The 19,938-nt window shown below is 36.5% G+C and overlaps 1 protein-coding gene across 1 annotated transcript in view; it reads left to right on the forward strand.

Annotated features, from left to right (window-relative positions):
- HMCN1 (hemicentin 1) overlaps positions 1-19,938 on the forward strand; it is a 543,718-nt gene that overhangs the window by 300,981 nt on the left and 222,799 nt on the right. The window contains exons 27-33 of the mRNA XM_069546297.1: positions 841-971; positions 1,137-1,284; positions 3,906-4,032; positions 6,621-6,775; positions 17,104-17,382; positions 17,898-18,179; positions 18,952-19,060. Coding sequence (XP_069402398.1) covers positions 841-971; positions 1,137-1,284; positions 3,906-4,032; positions 6,621-6,775; positions 17,104-17,382; positions 17,898-18,179; positions 18,952-19,060 — 1,231 coding nt within the window. The remainder of the gene's footprint in view (positions 1-840; positions 972-1,136; positions 1,285-3,905; positions 4,033-6,620; positions 6,776-17,103; positions 17,383-17,897; positions 18,180-18,951; positions 19,061-19,938) is intronic.

The raw sequence follows: 19,938 nt of genomic DNA on the forward strand, positions 1-19,938 counted from the left end.
AAAGTCAAAAGTCTTCTGGCCCTGAGCTAAGCCATCTACTTTATCCTCCCTCTAGGCAAGGAAAGTTGTTAGGGGTATGTATGTGTTTGTGTGTATCTTCCCAGAGATATTTTCTGCAAAAAATGAAGAAATACGAATATATATTTCACCCTCTTTTTTTACATATAAAAAGAATTTATAGTAGACCATTTTATCGATTACTGCATACCTTGCCTGTATCATTAAATACTCTATCTTAGAGTGTTCCTAACTCTTATTTATGCCTAACTAGGATCCCACTGTACCATGACGTAGCTTTCTATGATAAGCTCATAATGAACATAAATGTTCATCTTAATGATGAACATTTAATTAGGTAACACTTGTATACTATTTTAAGTAATGCTTCAGTGAAAATCATGTACATATGGCACTTTGCATGAGTCAAAGAATATATACACTTAAAAATTTAATGGATATTGTCTTCCATAAATACTGGGCAATATTCATTCTTATCAGCAAAGTAGTCCCACATAACTTGAGACGAGCAGTTTGCACTTTGAGTGGTATGTGAAATAAATAGTTTCTCCCTTAAATGTATCCTTAATACATAACTGAATTTTTTTCATTTTTAATTTTTCATTTTCCATTTTAATTCATACCTGAATAATTAAAGTAAAAATTTAGTGAGTTACTTATAAATATATTGTCAAGGCTCTTCATTTAATAGTAAAAGCTTTGCTTTAGTCTGACCAACGTTTTCTAGCTATCAAATACCTCAGATTTGCTTTCCAAAGTCCTAATAAAGAAACTATATATAATATTTATTTTAAACTAAATACAGTTCCTCACTTTTTGCAGTTCCTCCAGTAATTAAAGATAAAGAACAAGTAATAAATGTGTCCGTGTTGGTCAACCAGCCAACCAGTCTCTTTTGTGAAGTTGAAGGTACTCCGTCCCCCATCGTTATGTGGTATAAAGATGATGTTCAGGTAAATGGAGATGTCCAGATATGCGTACATCTTTGCCTATGCCTCTGAAATTAATCATTCAGATGTGACGGTCTTATTAATAGCAATATAAACATTTTGCTTCTAATTTTAATTAGGCCTTTTTATTAGGATTGGAAATAACATTGACCCTTTTGGCCTTAAAAGGTGACTGAGAGCAGCAGTATTCAGATTATAAACAATGGGAAGATATTAAAGCTCTTCAGAGCCTCTCCAGAGGACGCAGGAAGATATTCCTGTAAAGCAGTTAATGTTGCAGGCGCTTCTCAAAAGCATTTTAACATTGATGTGCTAGGTAAGGAAAATATTCTTTTAAAAAACTACGATTCAAATGTGTTTTATATAGCATAGCACTGACTGTATTAAAGAGTTAAAGAGATGAAAATTTGATAGATTCCTTTTACTCATATTATTTTTGTCTTTAATATTGGTTAATCAGAACTATATGATATAGAAAGTTTGTAGATATTTGTTATTTATCATATAGTGATGTCTTTACTGTTCTTGTCAGTTTCTCTATTGAGGTGGTCAGGAAATTCTTTGGGAGGTAACTATAGAGGATAATGCAGGTAAAATTCATTCATTTGCTGACCTCCAATGGCACCCCACTCCAGTACTCTGCCTGGGAAAATCCCATGGACAGAGGAGCCTGGTGGGCTGCAGTCACTAAGAGTCGGACAAGACTGAGCAACGTCACTTTGACTTTTCCCTTTCATGCATTGGAGAAGGAAATGGCAACCCACTCCGGTGTCCTTGCCTGGAGAATCCCAGGGACAGGGGAGCCGGATGGGCTGCCGTCTATGGGGTCGCACAGAGTCGGACACGACTGAGGCGACTTAGCAGCAGCAGCAGCAGCCTGAAGCTCCTGGGTTGTACTTGAACTGATAAATGTAACAAATTCACCCTCCTCTGCATTCTGAATGATTTCTGTAACTAAATTACCTCAGCCCTAATTCTAATTAAGTGGGGAGAATTCTGAGAACAGGTTGAAACTGAAATAAATTGGTGTTTAAAATATTTAAAATGTTGGAATCCTAATCATAAATTAAAATTTTCATAAGTTTAGCTTGTGAATTATTTTTGCTGATTAAAGTTTACTTTGTGATAAAATGACTCCCTTCATGTTCAATATTTTGCTCCTCAAAGGACATACGATTTGTAAGTCTGGAGTGGAAATGAGGTCTGGGGATGATCCTGCGTTAGAGTGATCATTCATCAACTGCTATAACATAAAAACTCTGTCTCATTAGTGTTGTCAAAGCCTGAAGTACTTTGCATTCCTCTACCAAAATTACCATTATTATCTATAAGCATCAGCTATAGAAACCAAGTAATCTTTCTGTTATCAGTCTCATTGGCATTATTTATCTTGGTACTCATTTCCTCTCCTGACTTTTACTGCTCTCTGTGTGCTGATGACTTCCACATTTTTATCTCCAACTCAGACTTATTTTCTGAGCTCTCAGGCTGTATGTCTAATCTCCTCTACAGTATCTTGGCTCTTTGAGCTCAATATCTTTGGCTCAATATCTTAGTTACATAGAGAACAGAAAGAAACAAAATGAAGTTGCTCAGTCATGTCTGACTCTCTGCGACCGTCCATGGGATTTTCCAGGCAAGAGTACTGGAGGGTATTGCCATTTCCTTTTCTAGGGGATCTTCCTGAGCCAGGGATTGAACCTAGGTCTCCCACATCATAGGCAGACGCTTTAACCTTGTGAGCCACCAGGGAAGTCATTTAGAAAGGTCTCAGTAAATGTCTGTTCTGAGCACCTTCAGTGGTCACATCATAGTGACCATCACCTCCATACTACCACTTTCTTTTGCCACAACCTGGCACCGAGTCTTCCTAACTCCCTCTTCCCAACTCTGTGAATTTGTCTACATCTGTTAAGTCTGCTTCTTAATCCCATGTCAATTATAAACTGAATTAATGTAATAGCCTCCTAACAAGTCTACTTCATCCACTCTTTGCCACTGGAATATGATCTTCATTTGGAAGCCAGCATGGTCTTAAAACAAATCTGATCACCACCCGCCCCTCTTGGCATTGATCCTTTTAGTGGCTGATCATTCCTTGGAGCCTCAGATGATAAAAAAAAAAATCCTCCTGCAGTGCGAGAGACCTGGGTTTAATCCCTGGGTTGGGAAGATCCCCTGTAAGAGGACATGGTTACCTACTCCAGTATTCTTGCCTGGAGAATCCCCATAGACAGAGGAGCCTGGCAAGCTATAGTTCCTGGGGTCCCAAAGAGTCAGACATGACTGAGCGGCTAAGCACAGCACAACATGTGGCTCTGCAGATGAAGGTTAATCACCATAACATGATGTGAAGGGAGAGGATTTGAAGTTCAGGGAAGTTTATGGGAGCTCTTTAATATGCTTGATAATTCTAAGAATAAAAACTAGCACCTTTTCACATGAGATATAATGTGAATCTTTTCACATTTTATCTGACATGCAATTTTAGCATAGGAGGCCTTTAAAAGAGACAAGGGTAGTATATTTCAAACAACACTATGGTATAATATGTAGAATTTGAACATTATCAGATTGTCGTTGACTATGTCATTCATTATTTAAAATGGATAGCCGTAGTAAATTTCATTATATGAGCTTCACTGCTCATTTATATTCTAAACTCCTTTTGTGTGTTGATTTAATGTTGCTCAAAATGAATTCTTTATTACCACAATTCTTCCAAGTTATTTTCTGCTGTCAGATCTTTCATGAATGTGTTCCTATATTTAAATTTGATATTTGGGTCTACAGATGTGATATGAAAACAGGATTATTGCATAATATTTTCTTTTTGACAAAAGCTTGTTGAAATATTATAGAAATCATTATCTTCTCTCCCCTCTCTACTCTTTTTGCTAAGTCGTAGGTTTTCATGATGAAATATCTTTGTTTAAGTCCCGCCCACCATAATAGGTGCTGGTTCCCCTGGTGAAGTCTCAGTTGTCCTGAACCAGGATACCACACTTGAATGCCAGGTGAAAGGCACCCCCTTTCCCGTTATTCACTGGTTCAAAGATGGCAAGTGAGTACTTTTTCTATATTTGTTGCAAGGGTCCAACTGTTTGTAAATAGATGTGGATTTTCTCCCTCTTAAGTATCTTACCAGCTAGGGTGTTATTAAGTGAACATGAAGGAAAAGCAGTATTCAAAAATGGTCTCAAATTTATGAATTATAAGATGCTTTATAAATGCTAGGAATTTATTTTAGAGACATGGAGAAATTCAATTTGTTATACACTGAATATATGCAAGGGCTTTCCTGGTAGCTCAGCTGGTAAAGATTCTGCCTGTAAGGCAGGAGCACCCGGTTCGATTCCTGGGTCCGGAAGATCCCCTGGAAGAGGGCATGGTAACCCACTCCAGTATTCTTGCCTGGAGAATCCCAACGGACAAAGGAGCCTGGCAGGCTACAGTCCATAGAGTTGCATAGAGTTGAACACAACTGAAGCAACTAAGCACAAATATATATTAAGAGCAACAAAGGAAAAAATGCAAGATCCAAATAAGGAACTAATCTTGTGTTTACATGGAATTTTGTGCATTATTAAAAAATGAAATTTGCTGATGACATCAAGATAAATACTTAAGCTAGTTTACAATATGGGCAAAAAGAACACCCCCTGAAGAGCAATTAAATGTTTCCTAGACTTCAAGTTCAAGGGCTGCTGAGGTTTGCCCACATTGATAATAGGTGCAATGATGTGTACTGCTCATGAGAGCTTATCTGTTACAGCATGGTCACAGTTTGTGTATTTTTATAATTTCTGAAAGTAGGTATCTAAGACTTAAGGAGCAAAAAGTAAAGATTTGCAGTGTATGAAACAAAGGATTGTATGAAAAGTTTTTATGTGTTAAGAAAGACAATATAGGAAAATGTGTGGAGGGTATAAACAGGCAATTAGAAAGTTATATAGTTAAGCAATAAATGTTTTAAAAGATGCTTACCTTCAATAATTTGGAGAGGGCAAGCAAAAATAACATGACTTTGTTTTTCATAGGTCAGTTTGGCAAAAAAATAGTAGAAGTTTGAAAAATATCAGTTGTCTTAGAGTTTGGTAGGTTAGGATATAATACTCTGATGGAACAAGGTATTAATAAATTAGTACTCTGAAAGCCAATTTGTTGATATCTATTAAAATTTAAATGTTCATATGCTCTAATACAGCAGTTGTACTTCCAGTGTCTAGGAAAGGGAAGTCAATTGTCTGTTCCATAGGAAGGCTTGTATGTTAATTCTCTCTGAAACAATGAGGGCAGAAAGGTGAAAACTGCTTAAAGCTTGACCTTGGGAGAATGGATAGGTGACATACAGTGTTGTCATATTGTGAAACACTGAACAGCAATTAAAAAGAAAAGCTGTAGGCACCAAAATTATCTCCATAGCTATTGTCAAGTTAAAAATAGAACAATAATACAAGGCCATTTATGTATAACAACTTGAGATTCCTCTAGCAATATGTTTCGGAGTGGAAATGTTTAGAAAAATGTGTGCAAGAACACAAACTGATAATGGTAAGAGGAAAGAATCACGTTGTGGCAATAAACCAAGAAGACCTTTTCCTATTATAATGCTTTTTTTGTTTCAGTTTTTATGAAACTTGCATAGTGAGCAATCAGTGAAAGCTTTAAAGTTGCTTAAATTTGAGTAGCATTATCAAGTATTCCGCTTCTTTAAACAGAATACATTTAAGTAAGGAACTTTATTCTGTCAGTTTTAGGGAACTTCAAACAAAGTGTCATACCAAGGAATAATAAGGGATGCTGTCGCAGAAAATTAAAAGTGTTTTCTTTAATCTTGTAGTCTTAGTACTGACTTTTAATATAGCACTGCATTCATTTATCATGTGGCAAATTCCCTGCAGCTTTTTAAAAACAAGATATAGGTCTTCCTGAAAGAATATCAATGGAATTTTAAAGGTATGACTCTTAAGATATCATAGACTTTAATGAACATGATGTTTTAAGTATTAAATAAAGCTGCTACCAAACATAAAGCAGTCACATAATAGTAGTTGGTAAATGACTGAATAGTGGAAAAAGACTCCTTGACAAATATATATGAACTACCTTTGGGATAAATATCTTTCAGTATTTCAGTATTATGAAAGCATTCATATTTATTATAATACCTACTTATTAGGAAAGTTGATATCGTCTTTAGTTAGTAATAACTATGTGTTGTGAATATTTTTCCAGGTATTATAGTATTAGTTTACAAATAATATTGCTTGGCTTGAAGCTCCTGTACACTTAAATTTTCTACCATCATTCAGAAAAGAAAAACTATCTAATAAATTTTAAAAAGGGGGGTGGTGAATGAATGAAATAAAATGTTTTATTATTACTGTTCAACAATTTAAGTTAAAAGGAAGAATCTTTGATCTCAAAGTGATAATTAACTTTCACTAATAAAGTGATTTAATAATCCCACTCTTCTGAACAGGAGTACTTAATCATATCATTGCATTTTTTAGATTCCAACTAAAAAATTCAACTTTGATCCATATTTTTAAACTCATACAACTTAATGATTTCTGTTGTGATTAATAAAACAGAAAATGTTTAGGAAAATGAAAATGGAGCCATAGAATAATATTGTATTTTTTCTAGGCCTTTATTTTTGGAGGACCCTAATATTGAAATTCTAGACAGAGGACAAGTTTTACATTTAAAGAATGCACGAAGAAGTGACAAGGGACGCTACCAGTGTACTGTGTCTAATGCAGCTGGCAAACAAGCCAAGGATATAAAACTGACAATCTATAGTAAGTGTGACTTTCTTATGCTTTTTACTATTATTATCAGTTCTCATTATACATTGAAAATCAGGGTTGCTCTTTTATTCAATGCAGAATAATTTTAAATGGTACTTACTTCAAGGGCAAAAGCCTATCTTCTTGTGTTTTAAGCTAGAACATTGTATCCAATTTTAATGCATTTTATCATTAAGTATGTATTTCTTCAGGGTCTAGTGATTTTCATATGATCTCACTTAAGAGGTCAGGTATTCCCTTATTTGTTAGTGGAACATAAGTTAAACGTCTGTATACCTAGAGAGGTTTTTAAAGAGCTCTAAAAAGAGTAGAGATGCATGAAATAAAATGAAGCTGATAGTATGCAACCAAGTCAGTTATTCTATTTTCATTCTATCTTGGTCTTTCTTCAGACCACATGATAATAATTTAAATATTTTAAGCAGTGCTGTTATTTTCTTTCAGTTAAGTCCCCATCAGAGGTATGTAGCCCTCGTTTCACTAAAACCTTCAATATCCTCTGAGGAAGATGACCACTCAAGTCATTTTATTTTTATGCCAGGAGCCATGGAAGGTATTTGATTATTCTGTTGTAGGCACAAAGAATTACACCATAGAAAAGAGTAGAACTCATCAGGTCAGTCAGGCTTATTGGTGGCTCTGCTCCCTGCACTGTCTTCTTTCTGTAGCCTATGACACTCAGGAAAAGTTCAGATACCTCAGAAACTTCTGCAGGATCTTCCCAATCCAAAGCAATCACATAATGACTCTGTTCCATTGTCCTAGTTTTCCTTACAGCACGGATCACTGTCTGATAGTTTAATTGCTTAATTATGGGTTTATTTACTTATTTGCTGTTTCTCTCCAAGGAAAGTAACTTCGGAAGGACCTTACTTTGCATATTCACTAACGTCTGATAGCATGCACACCGGCATTCAGTAGCTCTCAAGAAATATTTGCTCAGTAAATAAATTATCTAGTGACAGACTTTTCAGTATGGTAACCATCAGCTATAGTTGACTGCTGAGCACTGGAAATGTGGCTAGTTCAAATTGAGACAGGCTGTAAATATAGAATGTTGTGGAGTCACAAAGCTGTGTCTGACTCTTTTGCAATCCCATGGACTGTAGCCTGCCAGGCTCCTCTGTCCACGGGATTTCCCAGGCAGCAATACTGGAGTGGGTTGACATTCCCTTCTCCAGGGGATCTTCCTAACACAGAGATCAAACCCACATGTCCTCCAGTGCAGGCAGATTCTTTACTGCTAAGCTACCAGGAAAGATCTCAAAGACAAACCTAATATTAAAATATAATGGGTAATAATTTTATCATCTGAAATGATATTTTAGATATATTGAACTAAGTAAAATGTGTCATTTTCATGTTTTTAATGTGACTACTGGAAAATTTTAAATTATATATATGGTCATTATATTTCTGTTGGACAGTGATTGTTTGGTCATCAATAAGAACTTGGGCTTCTGAGTTAAGCCAACTTGGGTTCAGATCCAACTTATGCCACTTACTAGCTTTGCAACTTTGAACAAATTGCCTAACCCCTCTGAGCTGCAGTTCCTCATTTCTAAAATGGGGTTAATAATAGCACCTGGGCAGGAAGAGAAGGGGACGACAGAGGATGAGATGGCTGGATGGCATCACCGACTCGATGGACGTGAGTCTGAGTGAACTCTGGGAGTTGGTGATGGACAGGGAGGCCTGGCGTGCTGCAATTCATGGGATCGCAAAGAGTCAGACACGACTGAGCGACTGAACTGAACTGAAACACGACTGCAGACAACCTGGCATTATGTATTAACTCTTTTGAATCAAAGATTTTGCTTAATACAGGCTTTTAAATCATTTCTGTCTATAAATAGAAGCATGTGGAAGGAATTAGTCTTGAATAGACATGTCCTCCAAAGCACAGTAATGTTACTGAAAAATTAGCTATATAGGCATCCAAGTTAAACAAAAGTACCATTGCTACCATTGGCCTCCTACCAGAACCAGGCTTTTAAACAATAGGTGCAATATTTCCCTTAAGCTGTTAAGTAGTCTTCTCTACATTGTTGCATTGTTGCCAAAGTCTGTGATGAATACTTGTGGTGATTCAATGAGACTCCTACTTCCATAGGACTTGGGTTTTTTCATTTCAGATCCTCTTGTTCATTCAGTATCATGCCCTCAGGCACGCAGAAGAGAAGACTCTGTAATGAATGATTAAACCTCCTGAGATTGTCAGAGATGAAAGGCATTGTAACCCTGAAATTTTAAGTATTATAATTCAGGAAATAATACCATTTCTTCTCAGGCAAGCTCGTCTACACCTCTGAGTGTATAATCTTAAGCTTATTTTATTTCACTTGCAAAAACGCTTTTATTTATAAGAATAAATGAAACATATAGCATACTTGGAAGAACTAGGAGAAATACTAATATAGATCTCAGGTTGAGAATATGTTTCTCACTGCAGCTGATTCACTCATTTTCTTTATTTATGTGAGGATAAAGCAGGTGGATCTGATGCACCTGAAAGGCAGAAATGCAGTTTGCCTGAATAAGGAAAGAAATGGAGAGAAAATATGAGTGAAAAATAAAAGATATGGAGAGAAAATGGGGGGAAAGGAAAAGGAAATAAATGAGCATTTAATAACCTATGGGGAGATCATGCAAATTCATAGCTAGTAGTTTGAGGTAAAGATTTTTTACTTAATCGTGGATAAGTTTCAGATGTGAAAATTTCCCCAAATGGTATAAAAGTTTTTGAGTGTATATAAAAGTTTTGGTATAAAGGTTTTGAGTGGTACCTTTTAATGTACAATGAATTCATAGCATTTACCAGTAATAGCTTTCCTCAAACGGAAGTACAGGACTCAGAAAAGTATATGTGAATTAAATTGAAGCAGGAAGAAATGTGTATCTGGGAAATTTAAACAGTAGATGGTATATTATTCTGCTGTCAGCTAGAAATGTTTTTTGAGTAATTTTTCTCAATTCATAAATACAAACTTTTTAAATAAACCCTTTTCAGTACAACTGATATTCCTTTGTAAGAGGGTAAGGGGCTGTTTGAACCTATGTTCTGGACTTCATTAATGTATCATCCAACTAATTAGGCCAGCCAGTTTATTTAGACACTTTGAGCCATAAAGTTGATAAACATTTCCAGATTAATGTCAGTAGGCTGAAATCAAAATTAAAATTTAAAGTCTGAGTAAATATCCTTTCTTAAGATTTAAAAATGGTGGCTTGAATTTGTATTAACCAATTATTTATAGCAGAACTTGACAAACCTTTTTTAATAAGGGGAAAGATGGTAAATAGGTAGGTTTGGGCTGCCATCTCTGGGGTCGCACAGAGTCGGACACGACTGAAGCGACATAGCAGGAGCAGCAGCAGCAGGTAGGTTTACTTATTGATGATTAGATTCAAAGAATTAAATCTGATAGAATGCCTGAAGAAGTATGGACAGAGTTTTGTAACCTTGTACAAGAGGCAGTGACCAAAACCATCCCAAGAAAAAGAAATGTAAGAAGGCAAAGTGGTTGTCTGAGGAGGCTTTACAAATAGCTGAGGAAATAAGAGAAGCTAAAAAGCAAGGGAGAAATGGAACTATATATGCAACTCAATGAATGCAGAGTTCCAAAGAATTTCAAGAAGAGATAAGAAGGCTTCTTCAATAAACAGTGCAAAGGAATAGAGGAAAACAACAGAATGGCAAAGACTAGAGATCTCTTCAAGAAAATTTCATGTAAAAATGTGCACAATAAATGATGGAAACAGTAGGACCTAACAGAGGCAGAAGAGATTAAGAAGAGCTGGCAAGAATGCACAGAAGAACTATACATTAAAAAGGTCTTAATGACTGGGATAACCATGATGGTATGGTCACTCACCTAGAGCCAGATATCCTGGAGTGTGAAGTCAAGTGTGCCTTAGGAAACATCACTATGAACAAAGCTCATGGGGGGTGATGGAATTCCAGCTGAGCTGTTTCAAATCCTAAAAGATGATGCTGTTAAACTTCTACATTCCATATGCCAGCAAATTTGGAAACTCAGCAATGGCCACAGGACTGGAAAAGGTCAGTTTTCATCCCAATAGCAAAGAAGAGCAATGCTAAAGAATGTTCATACTACCATACAATTGCATTCATTTTCCATGCTAGTAGGATTATGCTCAAAATCCTTCAAGCTGGCCCTATGCATTACTTGAATTGAGAACATCTAGATGTACAAGCTGGGTTTAGAAAAGGCAGAGAAACTCGAGATCAAATTGCCAACATTCGTTGGATCATAGGGAAAGCAAGGGAATTCCAGAGAAATATCTACATCTGCTTCATCAACTATGCCAAAGCCTTTGACTGTGTGGATCACAGGAAACTGTGGAAAATTCTGAAAGAGATGGGAATACCAGACCACCTTACATGCCTCGTGAGAAATCTATATGCAGGTCAAGAAGCAACAGTTAGAACCTTATGTGGAACAACTAATTGGTTCAAAATTGGGAAAGGAGTATGTCAAGGCTGTAAATTGTCACCCTGTTTATTTAACTTATATGCAAAGTACATCATGCAAAATGCCAAACCGAATGAGTTACAAGCAATGACATTACTTTGCCAACCATGGTCCATATAGTCAAAGCTATAGTCTTTTCAGTAGTCATGTATGGTTGTGAGAGTTGGACCATAAAGAAGGCTGAGCACTGAAGAATTGATGCTTTTGAATTGTGGTGCTAGAGAAGACTCTTAAGAGTCCCTTGGACTGCAGGGAGTTTCAACCAGTCAATCCTAAAGGAAATTGATCAACCCTGGATACTCATTGGAAAGACTGAGCTCCAGTACTTTGGCCACGTGATATGAACAGCTGACTCATTGAAAAAGACCCTGATGCTGGGAAAGATAGAAGGCAAAAGGAGAAGAGGGCAGCAGAGGATGAGATCTTTAGATAGCATCAGTGACTCAATGGACATGAACTTGGGCAAACTCCAGGAGATAGTGAGGGACAAGGAGGCCTGGCGTGCTGCAGTCCATGGGGTTGCAAAGAATCAGACACAACTGAGCAACTGAACAACAACAAAGTTGGAAAATATTTTAGGTTTTTCAGACTGTAAGAAAATCAATGATATTATGTTCATATTTACATAAAAAATAGAAATAAATGTCTACCAATTGTTTGGTATTCTTTCTGATAATTATAAAAATTGTAAAATATGTTGTAATACAAGTCTACTAATGAGAATGGAGTTCCTTTGGAAGGATAACATTTTACTAAGAGTTCAAAGTTAATGATTACTGTCACCAAAGTTGAATTCAGATGTTCATCTGTTAATACTGATCTGTAGTGAGATTTTATGTATTTCATCTTTGAAAATGTCTTTTCACAAAAATAGATATTCAAATACTAATGTCATTTCACAAACATGATTTTAATTGATTATATTCATTACTTGAAAGGCATTTGTAGAATTCTCTTATATTCTCTTGATGTTTGACTTTCACCCTGCCATTCTGCTAACCAGCTAATCAATTACAATTGAGGGTTAGATGGAAGGACCTCATTTTCAGAGAAATATGGACTTTAAATGTGGAAAGTTATTCTGCATTTGCATCAAAGTCTGACAAATGTTATTGAAACTGAATGTTGAGTTCAGAAAATATATTCACTGCAAATTTGTAGGGAAATCAAGATCTAAGTTTTGTTTGACAGTGGAAAATGCATAGAGCAACTTGTGATGACTTGTGATTCAAACAACGGAATGACTATCAGCAATATAGATTTTGTATTTAAGAGCTGATTTTGTCTGATAATTTTAAGTTGAATTAATTAAGAAACCTTGTCAAGTTTGTAGTAAAACTAAGTTCCACAGCCATTCAGTAGGCAGTCATGGTGTTTGAGAACAATTCTCATTCAAAGAAAATTCAGTCTTAGTATTAAGCTCAAAAAATTAAAATGTAACTTTTCTACCATTAAGACATTAAACTAAGTTAGGATAATTCAGTATATTCACCTTTTAATTCTGACAAAAATTCATGGAACTGATCATATTTAAGTCCATAAGAGCAAGTGAGATACACCATGGACAGTACTGGCTCAGTAACTCATGACTGTTTTACACAAATGCTTGCTGATTAATACTACAAAGAATAAAGATAGACTTTTAAAACCTTACATTTTAATAAGCCTTGTCAATTTCTCTAATAACCTTAGTAAATTTCTCTAAACTAATGGTATTTTTTATCACCATCAGTTATAGCACATCTTAACAGATTCCACTTCAGACTGTAATCAATTAATGTTGTTTCAACTTTGAAAATATTTTCATCTGCAGTTGTTCCATGCAGGCTATTCTTAGGGGCCAATTCTTCAGTATATTCAAACATGGCATTGACTCATCAAATAAAAGACAACTAACCAGTATCAGCAACATCTGTCACTGTGTTAAGAGCCAAGAATATTGTTCAGAAAAGCCCCTTTAAATAAAATTATTAATGTTGTCAATGTTCTCAACTTTTCAAGCAATTATTCTTATGGAAAAGCTAATAGTCTTAAACAAACTGATTAGACACAGTTCTTTGCTAATGCAGTCATTCTTGATTTATTATACTTAAATCACTCTTAAAGGCTTTCCTTCCTTGGCTAACAAATGAGCCACTAAGAAACTTAAATTGTAGGCTCATTTTGACTTTTTATCTTTGTGAAGAAATTCTGCTTAAGGAAACATTCCATTTTTTATTAATTTATCTGTTGTCTTTCTTTGAGTGGGAAATATTGTGATGAGTGCTTAGTTTTGTAAAGTTAGTATACACTGATTTTAATAACACTATTTTTTCGAGACAGCTATACTGTTATTAAAAAATAAACTGAGTGCTTTGCCATTGAACTTAATAACAGAATAATCCACAATGTGCTGCGCTTTAAAAATGTTACATTTTAAAGCCCATTTTTCTCCCTTTTATTTTCAATGTTTTGATATGAGAAGTATACACTGGTAATAAAGGTAAAATAAAATATCATGGCATGGTGATATTTATGGCACTTCAAATGCTATGCGTTATAACTGTGTCACTGAAATTTATGGTGAGCTGAACAATAGTGAGAAGCAATGAGAACACCATATTTGGTATTTATTGCAACAGTTAAACTTGGTCATTGTAGAAGTAAAGTAGTCATAGACAGTTACCCAAACAAAGGAACGTGACTGTGTTCCAATAAAACTTACTGGGTGTTGAAGTTGGAATTTCATATAATTTTTACATGTCACAAAATATTATTTTGCTTTTTTTCCAATTGTTTAAAAATGTAAAAACTACACTTGATTCAGCATCTCCATGCTTGGCCTGTGAGCTGCTGCCCTGATCTATATAGTAAATTACCTAATAGAAAAAATATTCTACCATCAAATTCACCTCACAGTGCAGGTATACATCTGAGATATTGCATGTTTAGTTCCAGACCACCATAATAAATATTTCAATAAAGTGAGTCACACACATTTCATTTTAGTTTCCCTGTCTATTAGATATACAAAAATATTATGTCTTAAAACTTAATTTAAAAAAATACTTTATTGCTAAAAAATACTATCATCTGAGTCTTTAGCAAGTCATAGTAGTAACCTTAAAATCACTGATCAGAGCTCTCCACAACAAACATAATAATAGTGAAAAGGCTTGAAACATTGATAGAACTACCAAAATGTTATGGAGACGGCAAGTAAGTAAATGCTTTTGGAAAAATAGTGCCAATACACTTACTCAATGAGGGTTGCCACAGACCTTCAGTTTGTGAAAAATACAATGTCTGCAAAGCACAGTAAGTCAAAGTGCAATAAAATGAGGTGTGCTGTATAGTAGATCTTGCCTTCATTTATGTGTGAGAAAAAAAATGTGTATATGAATGTTTGTCACTATGAACTGGTTCTAAGAACAATTATCAGAAAACATTAAGGAATTTCACTTAGATTCAGATATTGTTTTCTAATATTCTTTTCCACTAAAAAGAACCAGAGCTTCTAGGAGAAATAGTTACTTGTAGAGCTGGGGCAGATGAGCCTGGAGCCTGTAATAGGAGCAGAAAACAAGAAAGTACTGAAATAATGTGATGTGTGTCAAAGGGACATTCTTGCCTGGAGAATCCCATGGAAGGGGGAGCCTGGTGGGCTGCAGTCCACAGGGTCTCAGAGTCGGACATGACTGAGCGACTCCACTTTCACTTTCATGTCAAAGGGGCTTCAGTTCAGTTCAGTTCAGTTCAGTCGCTCAGTTGTGTCCGACTCTTTGCCACCCCATGAATTGCAGCACACCAGGCCTCCCTGTCCATCACCAACTCCCAGAGTTCACTCAAACTCCGTCCATCGAGTCAGTGATGCCATCCAGCCATCTCATCCTCTGTCGTCCCCTTCTCCTCCTGCCTCCCATCCCTCCCAGCATCAGAGTCTTTTCCAGTGAGTCAACTCTTCGCATGAGGTGGTCAAAGTACTGAAGTCTCAGCTTCAGCATCATTCCCTCCAAAGAAATCCCAGGGCTGATCTCCTTCAGAATGGACTGGTTGGATCTCCTTGCAGTCCAAGGGACTCTCAAGAGTCTTCTCCAACACCACAGTTCAAAAGCATCAATTCTTCGGTGCTCAGCTTTCTTCACAGTCCAACTCTCACATCCATACATGACCACTGGAAAAACCATAGCCTTGACTAGATGGACCTTAGTCAGCCAAGTAATGTCTCTGCTTTTGCATATGCTATCTAAGTTGATCATAACTTTTCTTCCAAGGAGTAAGCATCTTTTAATTTCATGGCTGCAGTCACCATCTGCAGTGATTTTGGAGCCCCAAAAAATAAAGTCTTGCACTGTTTCCCCATCTATTTCCCATGAAGTGATGGGACCAGATGCCATGATCTTCGTTTTCTGAATGTTTAGCTTTAGGTAGGGTCAATTGGAATTGTTCTCAGTGGCCATAACTGGAAAAATTTGAACAATAAAATAATGTAGTATTGGATTATATTCAAAGCATAAAAAGTCTCCATGAGTCTGTATTGATAGAAACAGATAAAGTGGGGATGAGAGACAAATATCCCATACAGAGAATTCCCCCCAAAATTATGTAGGTAGTCTCCCCCTCTCAAGGAAGTAGAACATAGCTCCCCACCCAATACCTGTGGGATAGGAAGAATGATTCTTTTTGAAAGGGCAAAAGAGACTAACTTTCCAGTGGAGACACATAGCAAAATCTACCTCAACCAGGTGATGAAGGTCAGCATCATCAGTGATATGCCACGTTGATAGTGTGTACCCTTGATACAGTTGATGAGAATGGCACTCTATCTCTGTGATTGTGCTTCCAAAATTCATAACTCTCATCCCATAAGAAAAATATTCTAACATAAAAGTTTATGTAAAAAAAAAGACTCAAATTCAGGCACATGCCATTTGATTTTTTTAAACTATTGGAATGATAGTAGAATCTTGTCATGATTGTGTTCAGAGTATATAGCAGGGCTTGAGCCAGTGGCATTGTTTTTCCAGCAGCATAGTCCTCATATGGTGTGAGAGGCCAGGCATGTGGTTGCTGAATTATGGAAGGTACACATGCTACCAATTAGATGAGTATAGTTCAGTGAATGAACTCTCTGTGGTTCCAAAAAAAAAAAAAAAAAAACTAGGCAAAAGTTAGACTCTACAGTTCTTACCAGTAGCTGGGTTCTAAAAGCTCTTAGACCTTTTGTATTTCCTGGGGAAAGGGCATGCATTTGTACCTCATCTGACACTTTTGCTCTCTTGGCCTGATTTCAAACTTACTGTATTTACTTTGGATTTATTTTTGTTTTGCTTTGTTTGTTAAACATGACTTTCTTAGTTACAGTAACATGATCTATTGGACTTAAATGAACCCCTGAAATGAAAACTGAGTTTCTACTTTTACTGAAATCTGACTCCCAAAAGGAGGGTGATGAAGATGGTTTTGACAAGACAGGCAACTGATTGTTGTTATTATCATTTAGTTGCTAAGTTGTATCTGACTTTGCAACCTCATGGACTGTAGCCCGCCAGGCTGCTCTGTCCATGGGATTCTCCAGGCAAGAATACTGGAATGAGTTGCCATTTCCTACTCCAGGGGATCTTCCAGACTCAGGGATCGACCCCGCATCTCCTGCATTTGCAGGCAGGTTCTTTACGACTGAGCCACCAGGGAATCCCCAGGCAACTAAATCACAGAACTCCTAGTTGTCTCTAATTCATATTTCCTTTACTGCATTATTTAAACATCTGGAGTATTCATTTGAGACTTTTATGCAGATGCTAAAACTTAGAAGGCATGTTTGTGTTCTGAAATCCTTTGTAGTTCCACCTAGTATTAAAGGAGGGAATGTCACCACAGAAGTGTCAGCTTTGATCAACAGCGTAATTAAACTGGAATGTGAGACACGAGGACTTCCAATGCCTGCTATTACTTGGTATAAGGATGGCCAGCCAGTCATATCCAGCTCACAAGCACTTTATGTTGAAAAGGGACAATTTCTTCATATTCCTCGAGCACAGGTCACTGATTCAGCGGCATATAAGTGTCTAATAACCAATGTTGCTGGAAGTGCTGAAAAATCATTCCATGTGGACGTCTATGGTAAGGAAAACACGTATGTTTTTATTATGTGTTTTCTGTCTATGCTTCCTAATACACTGACATCCAGTTTGTTCAGTGATAAATCCCTGCTGGGTTGTGTTGTCTTCTATATTCATGGATTGAAATTGGAAGAATTTGTCCCATGATTTGGAAAAAAGTTTTAAGAAACTAAGGTTGGTAAGAAGTGATCATTCATTCAGTCAATCATTTGCCTTTGGCTCCTTGGAATCTAGACCATTTGATTTTTATGGAGAAGGTAAAGTAGTTCTTAGGACTAAGATCATTCTCTCTAGTTTGTCCTTTGTAAACCAGACATGGTATAGAGTAACCCACAATATTTAGAACAGTAGATAAGCAGAACCAAGTTCTTTCCTCAATAGCTTAGTGGGGGAGGGACACGGCTATAGTCTGACTATAGTTCCTATAGTCAACCTGTATGAGTGAAAAGAAAAATCCTCTTTATTTCATTAGGGTTCCAAAGAATTGCCTGAAATATTCCTTTTTTCTGCCTCTAGTTCCTCCAATGATTGAAGGTGACCTGGCTGCACCTCTGAATAAGCAAGTGATAGTTGCTCATTCACTGACCCTGGAGTGTAAAGCTGCTGGCAACCCTCCTCCAGTTCTAACCTGGTTGAAAGACGGTGTACCTGTGAAAGTCAGTGACAACATCCGCATAGAAGCTGGTGGGAAAAAACTAGAAATTACAAGTGCCCTAGAAGTCGACAGGGGACAGTATATATGTGTGGCTACGAGTGTGGCAGGAGAAAAGGAAATCAAATACGAAGTTGATGTCTTAGGTAAATGAGAAGGCCACCCCCTGTATTCTCATATTCATAGCACTACCTGCTTTGTTTATGAAGTGCTTTTGTGTTCGTGAAATAATCAAACAATCTTAGAGAAGGTTTAGTTATCTGTTCAGCTCTGGGCTACATATTACTGAATGGTGGATTGACCACCAGAGTCCCAAGATCTCAAAACCTACCTAAATCTTCCATTTATTCTGATAGGTACACTTTTTAAATATATAGATGCATTTTTACATCTGTGACAATATCTGATTGCAGTGAGTGACAGCATGGTCTCTCACTGTGACCGTAACATTTTTACATCTGTGATAGTATCTGTGCATTGAGTGACAACGTGTCATGAACACTGTGCTAAACAACAAGAAACAGTCTGTGGACCTTGGGAAGTCATCTTGTAGCTTTGAGTCTCTCTTTCTTTATGAATTGAAACTTTCAATGCAGGCCCAATTTTGGGGGTTCCCTTATGTTATTCTTATGACAATAAACATCATAAGGTATGAATCAACTATGTTCTCGTAGCATCTGCAGTGCTATAGTGCTAGATTAGCTGAGAAAAATTCACAGTGTGTCAAAAGTATATTTATTGACCCTGGCAAATGCATACTATAAAACGTATCTTAGAGTCCATTTCAAGTATCCTTCATGTACCAAATGACTGTGATACTTACCAGCCTTCTACAGAACAACTTAGTATTGCTTAATGTGATACTATATTTTCTCTTGTATACATTTCTTTGTATGTTTCATCCCTCTTTTTTTCTAGTGCCACCAGCTATAGAAGGAGGAGATGAAACGTCTTACTTCATTGTAATGGTCAATAACTTGCTGGAACTAGATTGTCAAGTGACAGGTTCTCCTCCACCAACTATCATGTAAGGGCTTTGGTATGTCTTCTAAATACCTCCCACTTTTTTATTTGAGAGTTTCAGAGCTATTTTGAGAGGGGTTCTGTGTCACTAAAAAGTGATTGTATAACGTTATACTGATTATATACCTCTTTTATTAAAAGATGTATTCTCTAATTGAGTTCGCCAAAAATTTCATTTGGCAGAAGAAAGCTGAATAAGCTTTTTGGCTAACTCAATGCAAGGCAACTTTTATCTGATATTCACAGGGCCCATAAATCTGCTCCATTAGAGGAATTCATTATATGCTCTTAAAAATTACATTTTCAGTTCATAGAAACAGAATATTAAGCATTATCTGTCAGATCTTCTTGAAGCACTGAGATGTTTAATGAACAACTAAATTTAAAACAGAGTACCAGAAATATTAGGGAAATAGAGGAGCTTAACATGAATATATGACTACCAATTCTTTTTTTCTCATTCCTTCATTCACAAAGTATTCCTTGAATATTTACCTTTCATTTCTGAGGTTCTGTGTGATATGCAAATGAACAGATGCTCAACTAGTTGTTGGAATAAAATAGCTCGACACATGATTATGGGTTTCTCTAGTGCCTCAAACAGTAAAGAATCTGCTTGCAATGAGGGAGACCTGGGTTCGATTCCTGGGTTGGGAAGATCCCCTGGAGGAGGTCTTGGCAACCCACTCCAGTATTCTTACCTGGAGAATCCCGTGGACAGAGAAGCCTGGTGGACTACAGCCCATGGGGTCACCAAAAGAGTTGGACATGACCGAGTGACTAAGCACACACACGTGACTATAGACTAAATGGAAAGTGATAACTCATGATCAACTAAAACTTATAAAATACCATATGATTCTAGACTTTTGTTTTGCAAAT

Source organism: Ovis canadensis, chromosome 12 (genome assembly GCF_042477335.2).
Source record: "Ovis canadensis isolate MfBH-ARS-UI-01 breed Bighorn chromosome 12, ARS-UI_OviCan_v2, whole genome shotgun sequence".
NCBI lineage: Eukaryota > Metazoa > Chordata > Mammalia > Artiodactyla > Bovidae > Ovis > Ovis canadensis.